We start from the raw sequence: 8,775 nt of genomic DNA, 5'->3' as shown, positions 1-8,775 counted from the left end.
TGCAATGATTACCAATTGGGTTTCCCTTGGTCTTTGGATTATCGAACCAGTGTCATTCGCATTTGTGCGATACTTTGTGACGAGGCGAGATTTGATAAAATACTGATCCTATGATATTATAATGATGATTGAGACTGACAATGTGAGACTATTGCAGTTGTTATGATGTTAATAAGGTCTCCGGCTGGAGAAAATTAAAGAGATACTGATCCAACTGAAACTTTGGTATAAGATTATATTTATTTATGATACATATTTTCAGATAACATTAAATTTGTGCATTGGCGTTGACCCAATTGATTCTTGGTTGCTTAAGTAGGACGTTAATCTGTACAATAGTTGTGAACACAAAATCTCCTCGAGTATCTTCGTTTAGTTTTCCAACGTAAACAAATACAACAATCCTCGTTAATTAAGTTCTGCAGTTTATTAACACAAACTCTAAAACTTTTCAGCAGCCCTTTATTCTCGTAATTCATTTTGGAAGAAATTCAAGCTGACTCATGTTTCATAAAGAATTGTTGCACTACCTATGCAGACAGATACACATTGGAATCACCGAAGGATGAAATGAACTCGCCCTTTCACCATGAAAGCAAAAGTATCCGCCTTCTTGGGTCCAAATATACATGGAAGAATCAAGCCTTAAATTCACAACATATGGCGTAGCGTTCTCTAATTAATTACAATCTCCTAACCTCTCTTTTTAACTATTATCTGCCGTTAGTTAGAGGGAAATTGTTCTTAGAATTGGTTAGAATGAATGTACGCAGCACCTTGTTCGCACTTACGTATGTATGAAAATATTAGTCTTAACTGCAGATCAAGATCTTTCGTCCCATTAGTAAATTAAGTGAAAAGCAATAAGTAAACTTTTTGCGAAGAAAAAGAATTGAGTGCAAAAGATGCGCTTTGTCTTCTAGGAAGCCGTTTTTTGTTATGTCATCTCGCCTCTGTCATTATACTCGATTATGTGTAACATTGTGACCACAAGATTATTTTTTTTACTGCCATTCTTCTGATCTGGTTTGGCTTGGTGCAGTGATAGATGGATGGATGGAGAAATGGAATGAATGGATTGTGTGATAAATCTTTCAGTATTTGTTAGTCTTTCTTATTACAATTTGGTGGTAACCCAGATTGTTATCTGATCAAATGTTGAAGTGTATAAAATTCGTCTCAGGAATTGTGCAGACTTGTCACCATCGTGTTTTTTTGTGTACGTAGATGCGTGTGCCATGTTCAAGTAAGTTCAACTAACCCAGTTAACCAGGTACCGCAATAACATGTCTGAAGTATAATCAAGTTTTCGTCTATTATTTACTCTGCTGGGAGGCAATTCGTACACACGTACCTACGTACGTACGTATATAGCACAATACTAAGATTTGATTATCAGTTCTCATTTCATTGCTAAAGAAAGACCCACCACTTCCTTGTGAGGACAAAGACAGCAACAATAAATGTCATCTCAAGTGTCCTAAAGTGCTAAACTGTTTCTTCAAACGAGGAGTTAAGCAAGAAGCCTCTTACAAAACTGAATGTTGCAGAGTGACAGATTTAAATTTATTTTTGTCTCACAGTCAAGTGCTCTCCTTTAATTGGTCATTGATGACACTTTATTATGCGATGCGTATGTATTATAACATACGTAATTGTATATTATTTAATAAATTGGGGTACCTTGAATTTAGAATAAATATCAATACGCGCATATATACATGTGTATGGTTCGATGGTCCAGTTCGAAACCTATTTAAATTAAACTAGACGTAACTCGGCTAGTCGGCTACAAATCACAAACAAAATCAGAAACTTGGATTAAATACATAGTTTTCCCACCGCCTTTAACTTCCATCCATTGACCACGCCTATATAAAGATTGGATTTTATTAGAAGAATAGTGTTAGTAAGAATGACTTAAGTGACAAGCTGCGCAACCCCGATGATTCAATTATTAATTAAAGCCACGCTTTCGTCACCGAATGATTTAAAATGTAGGTGTTTTATCACTCCAATCTACACACTCATGCATAAATACTTACACACACGATATGTAAATGTATGTATACATAGCAAGATGATCATTAATCCACCACACATACATATGAAGTTTATGGACATAACACAAATCACTATTATTTTAGGAATGTGCAAAATTGTCATAGTCATTTATAGCTAAATTGGATCTGAAAAAGTAATATGCATGCCTGAATGGAGTTGATAATTTAATATTAAGGTAGTCCATTGTTTTTCATAATAGTTGTGATGCACTTGACGAGAATTTGGCATCACTCATTTATTCAGTTACCTAACGTACATGCGGGCCGCACTGTTAATGAAAAACTTAATGAACTTTAGAATGCCAAACAACCAGGTGGTGCAGACGAGAGAGGAGATCGTGCTTAGTGCAATCCAGAATGATGTGATCTTGCATTGTTATGTAAGACGACCCAACGCATAACTCTTTGTTCCCGACAAGCCGACGCGAATTGAATTGAACTTAAGAGGGGAGTTTCACTATTTGCCAATAACCGATTTGATGCCTATTGGATATGTTGCAGCATTCTGTAAGTACGAAATCACCCAAGTATTTTTCGGACATATACATTTTCAAAAATATAGAAGTTTTTAAAATTGAGTTTGATATCGGATATTATGAAAATGATAGCGTTCTAATTTTCTAAATCCGAGAAATTAGATTTTTTGCGAACGTTTGAAGATGGCGATTTTCGGGTTTCTCGCCCATTTGAGTGGGTGTGGGAGTGTAAATGTGGTCATGAAATCAAAACATTCGGGGGGCTTTTAGTACACTCCTGGGGTACTACAACCTATCCAAAGGGCATCAAGTTCTGTTACTGCCGAATAGTGAAGCTGTCCTCCTTAGATGAGACCTAATTTCGTCTAGAAGCAATTAACAAGCGTTTGTTAAAAATTGGGTTAGATAAGCTGATTTCAGTTTCAACGTACAAGGCTACGTCACCCCTGCTGTGAAGTATCGATGAAGTGTGTTCTGGCGATCTGAGTGACCCATTAATAACGCTGATTTTTTTTGCCCTTGGCACAAGAGTTTAACAGAGTTCATGTTGGGTGGTTCGAATCTGAGACACCTTGTGTATGTTCTCCACTTATCCAATGGGTAATTGTAAAAATAATACAATTTGCATAACTACCTGAAAATGTATTTATGCACAGGTATATATATGCATCTACATATATACTTAAAATTACAAAATTGACCACGTGTATGTATATTTATTTACATCATATAATATGTAATTTGGATGAATAGCTGAGAATTGCGGTCGTTTGCACTACTCTTGAATAAGAAGTTACATACATGAGAAAACCTACATCTTCATCAAGCATATCGAAGATCTTGTCATCGTGTAGGTACACTGCAATGGTCAAGCAAGGTGGTGATTAAAGAGTGAAAGTGTATGACATTCTGTCGCTATCAGTTTATTCCAACTTTGTTCAGCTTTATATATTACATTTAATTTTAACAACGTTTTTACATTTCACGTTAAGTACACATAAGGATGCAAGTGCAGCGGAGCAATATTATGGAATAGAATAATGTAAGGTTAGCAAAACTATTTGGATTACTCAATTTCTTTAATATTTGAGAGGATAGGTATGTAAACCTTATACGCTGCATGTTAAGACTTGGCGATTATTGGACACTTCTATTTATATTAGACATACATATTTATGGGTTGAGACCAGATTAATGAATCAGTGAGTTTATGATAAAAAACAAATCCAATGTACACATCAATATACTGACTCCACATACGTACATACATTTAAGTATACGTTGCGGTACTCGTGACATGTAAGTTATCCAATGCTATTGTTTCCACTATAACGAATGTCTGGTCGCAAGTTAAGTTTCATACAATTAAGAGATAAATTAATATATAAATACATACGTGCGTACAATTATTGGTACTTATATGTAGGTTTATGTTTACTTGAGCGTTGCGTTATAAATTTTTTGTAAGTTTGAAGAAATTATATAAATATGAAGAATAAATTGTGTTGGAACAGAAGAACGGAAATTTGATTATATCTGCAAATTGCTTCACACAAATTGAGTTTAGAGTGCTAAAATAACACAAAAACCTTCACACTAATGCTCGAATTAATGAGTCTTATTATGTAAGAATTGAACTTTAGAGCTGGAGATATGAGTAAATCTCTACGCTTTATTAAATTTGAAAGATTGCTAATTGTTTAATATTAGTTTCTTAGTTTGAACAATACGCTAGCATAACAATAGCTGAAGTGTGTAACTAATTGGAAAACTCTCCAATAAATTATAAGTAGTTATATATGTCTATTGTAATGACAGTATTTGACAGTATTTCTCAGTTCAGTATGCTTTACGTAGTCATAAGTAGCCAAGTGTTACTAAATAATATGCCCAATATTTATATATGGTACATAAGTACATACATTAATTTCATGCCCCGCAGATTGTTTTATTTAAACTGTAGCTTTACACTTTTATGGACTTGACTAATTAAAAAAGATGTAAATACACCGGAAAATTAATCACAGAGACTCAAAGGTAGGACATATCAAGTGCATTAAAAAGTGAGCCTACATCGTTGTGTGTGGAAATCCTCCAGAAGGGAAACGTCATCTGAAATTAAATTCAAATGGCATATTTACATTGTATTAACTTATTTGGAAGCTTAGCAACTTGTAATTAGCAAACTCTACAAGTTTAATCTACTCGGAGCATTTAAATTAAGCATTAAGAAATATCAACTGATGCCATGCAAGATATTTAGAATTATAAATACTTAGGTAAGTTTATGGGACTATAATTTTTAACAATGTGGAAATGCAAAAGATATCAATCAATGAGTTGCATAAGTACAAATGCAACTATAATAGTGTCCGTTCAATCGGCTTCCTTTTTTCCGTCCACTTGGGTCACAAGGAGCGCTCACTTCCGGAAAGGAAATTTTCTATAAATCGTCAGGAAATAATAACAACATTCTGTTGCTGCTGAAGTTCAAAGGTATACCAAAAGCGTTGTGTGATAGAAGAAATAGAAAATAGGAAGTGAATAAGTATTTTAAAAACAAATTGTCATTCAACGAGTAACACATAAATTCATCTTCATTTTGAGTGTTGGAATGTATGTGAGAATAAAAGCGAGAGTTAAAAACGATGAATTCATCAATAGTGCAAATTAATGTTGGTAAGACAAATACCTGTTTAGCGGCCTTTTCCTCGTCTTTGCCATCTCCCAAAACGATATATGTGCACTTGCGACCAAAACGAGAGACGATCCGCTCAAAGCAACTATCTTTCCCTAAAATTTAAAAAAATCATCAAACTATATCTTTCATTATTCTACCAAGTTTTGGCAAATAACTACGATTATATATGCCAAGCAGTATTTAATTGCATATTTCTCGTAAATTTGGATAATGCGAAACAAAATACACACGTCAGAAATAAATTGATCAAAGGTTTTACTACATTTAAAAATAACTTTTGTAAATATAATTTTCTAAAATCTATCTCTTATTCTTCAAGTGTTTTGACCATCTATTTAATTATTAAGTGATAATCAACAATTGTCAAAGACGATTCTATTGGATAGAATGAGTGGTGTATGATGCTTGTAATGCATATTAATACATAGGTACGTATTTTCCTCGTTGCCTAAATATATGTGTAGATAGACGTACATAATTCAGTAAATTGTTCATGCAGGTATATTAATGCGCTTCCAATTATGCTTTTAATTAGCAATTGTCCAGTGTTTAGTTGACTACTAATAATTGCATGAGATTCAATGCCCAAGACCAATAGTAAATGCATGAGGTCATATGTGTACCACTCGCTATGCATTTAACTGAATTTGGAGTCAGCCAATGTGCACTTCCTACTTTGAATCGTATTTCCTTGTCTAAGAGAAATTACTCACAATGCATGACCACCAAGCATTGCCAGAACAATGGATGGATACCACTCATCCAAGCTCAGACGACGACGTTCTGCGTTGCATGGTTTTGTACACAGGTCTGCACAAGGAGGATTTGAGGTGAATTGAAAATAATTGTAATTAACCTAATCCAACGATCGTTCAATCCTTACAAGCATTTACATATTTCCAGGTTATTTATGCAAGAGGCAAATGTTTGCACGTTTCCCCCCTCAGCTAAATTAGTACTCTGTTTGCTTAACATGCATCCTTCTGAATGTGCTTATGTACATAAATATGTTTCATGTATCATTCTGCACACTTCTCACATTTATTTTACTTCCTTCTCACATTAAGCCAATCTTATTCATGAGTTTAATAAAAGTACCAACTTACCAATTTTTGTTGCGGAATATATGTTTTCTATAGGAAATATTGGACCAAGTCCGTAAAGCAGTACTTTTGCCAATGCTGGAACCAATTGGGTAGTGGTTACTAATACGTTGACACAGTTTTGTCTACAAATGCATAATAAGAATACTTATATTTTTGTCACGTACTTATATAAAAGTATTACTACAAATATTTTAGCGCTACTAGTAGTGAGTTAGTAGTAGTGAGTTAGCTTATACAAGTTAGTTAAAAAATAATAACGCACCTGGAATTTATAACTGACAAACATTTCATAACCAGCGATGTCCAGTTGTCTGTCAATGCTTCGATTTCTGATCTTAAATGTACCCACTGCTCACGAACTTGGGGGTTTATCATTCCTACAAAAATAAAATAAAATGGATCAAAATTACAAATATATTACGTAATGAGACTAAAAAACTGGTTACTCCGAGTGAAGCAGTATGATTAGCATGTGGTTGAATATACTAACTAATTGATTTTTGTATCTATAATTTTTGTGACTTCTTGAACTTTATGGACATTCTAAAACTTTGAATTTAGTACAGTGGTGGCAATAAATTACAATTAGAAGAATTTAATTCAAGTGGCTATAACTTAAGACATTATTCGTATAAAGATGCAATTGACTCGAATAGGATTGAATTTAAATTTGAAATATAAAAATGGACGATCTAGTTTACGTAATTGGATAAACAGAAGTGATGCAAGGAATGGAATTAAATATTATCAAAATGTCACAACTTGATATTTGAAGAATTCGAAATCACAATCCTATGCACAAGAAATGTCAAGAGTTACGTGATTATTGGAATATTTTCTTTGCACTTTCAATCGAAATCTGTAATTTATGAAGCAGAAAGCTTGTCATTTGTATTTTGGGGACATGATTTGTGCAATTTCTAAATGTAAAAAATCAGTAAAATATTTTATCGTCTCGTTGCATAATACTATGAGTTTGTATATTTATTGTGTGTTTAAAGTATTGGCATACCTTTTAAATATTTTTCATAGCAAATACACAAAAAGGACATTACAATAAGAATTGACATTGCAATTTTGCCCTCATTGCAAAACTTGAACAGTCGCATCACTAACTCGATCCGCAAGTTTATTTAGCGTCGTCATTCACTAAATCTTTCCGTTTCACTACTAACTCATATAAATTCACGAGCAATATCATTAAATTTAAAGTTCCAGGGTTAATTTCTTTTAATCCAGAATTTTATGAAAGTGCAATCTCATTGAGTATAAAACAGGTAAAACAGGACTCTAGTCAAATCCATTATAAAATCATTACATTTCAACAACATGATCAATGTCAATTAATGACACAATATTTTTTCCACCTCATTTGCGGATTATCATTCAAACCTGACGAATGAAGTTACGAGGCGATACAATAAATGAGACTCGAAACCCCAATATCATTGTTGACTAAGTCTGCAAACAATCAATGCATGCAAAAAAACTGAGCTTGATGTCAGTCTGGGCCAAAAACAGATTTGCAATAAAGTTGGAATATCACTAGCAGTCATAGCCCCGAAGGTTAAGTGGCAAGTGACAATGATCCGAAATGACATAATGATGATCGTGTCACTTTTACTTAAGGCTTACCCTCACGCTCGGAGGAGAAGTTGGAGTTGGGGCAGTCTTCCCAGTTTCATCCTTCTCTCTCGCTTTGCAGAATACATGGAATCACACATCTCGGAACTTCGCATCGACCTTGTGGGGGGGAGGAGTCGACCTCAGGGAAATGCATCCCCCGGTGTTTAGAATTTGCTTTTCTGCGTCTGATGGTATTTTTTTCAAATTTTTTGGACTGGTGCAAGGTACACTTATGCCCCTTACCATCAAGTGATGTAACCTTATGTAGACTGGTAAGGGGCATAAGTGTACCTTGCACCAGTCCAAAAAATTTGAAAAAAATACCATCAGACGCAGAAAAGCAAATTCTAAACACCGGGGGATGCATTTCCCTGAGGTCGACTCCTCTCCCCACAAGGTCGATGCGAAGTTCCGAGATGTGTGATTCCATGTATTCTGCAAAGCGAGAGAGAAGGATGAAACTGGGAAGACTGCCCCAACTCCAACTTCTCCTCCGAGCGTGAGGGTAAGCCTTAATGGACTCATGAGTTGTAGAATTCCACCAGTGACTTGAGCATTATTATTACGAACGCGTGGTTAATGGGTTGTAAAATCAAGCGCTGGAGGACAAGTACTCAAGTCAAGTGTAATTGAAAATAATTTACAATTCAGAAAAAACTATTCATCTTACTTGGTAAACAATAAAGCGGTTAGTTAACTACTCACATAGCACATTTAGGAGTCAATGACGGATGCATATATTTATTTAGGTATTTTTTTCATCCACACTTGGCTTAACGTGACTAAAAATTATTATTACTAAG

The 8,775-nt window shown here is 34.5% G+C and overlaps 1 protein-coding gene across 5 annotated transcripts in view; it reads right to left on the bottom strand.

Moving 5' to 3' along the window:
- Positions 1-3,423: 3,423 nt before the first annotated feature.
- Positions 3,424-8,775, bottom strand: part of LOC110842376 (eyes absent homolog 1) — a 30,079-nt gene continuing 24,727 nt past the window's right edge. For all 5 annotated transcript variants that reach the window (XM_035859890.1, XM_035859892.1, XM_035859893.1 and 2 more), the window contains 4 exons: positions 6,609-6,723; positions 6,347-6,468; positions 5,232-5,332; positions 3,424-4,651 (listed from right to left, as the gene is read on the bottom strand). In XM_035859890.1, coding sequence (XP_035715783.1) covers positions 4,571-4,651; positions 5,232-5,332; positions 6,347-6,468; positions 6,609-6,723 — 419 coding nt within the window. In that variant the 3' untranslated portion in view covers positions 3,424-4,570. The remainder of the gene's footprint in view (positions 4,652-5,231; positions 5,333-6,346; positions 6,469-6,608; positions 6,724-8,775) is intronic.

This window comes from Folsomia candida, unplaced genomic scaffold (genome assembly GCF_002217175.1).
Source record: "Folsomia candida strain VU population unplaced genomic scaffold, ASM221717v1 Fcan01_Sc001, whole genome shotgun sequence".
NCBI classification, from domain to species: domain Eukaryota; kingdom Metazoa; phylum Arthropoda; class Collembola; order Entomobryomorpha; family Isotomidae; genus Folsomia; species Folsomia candida.
This window is presented reverse-complemented; position numbering and strand designations above follow the sequence as displayed.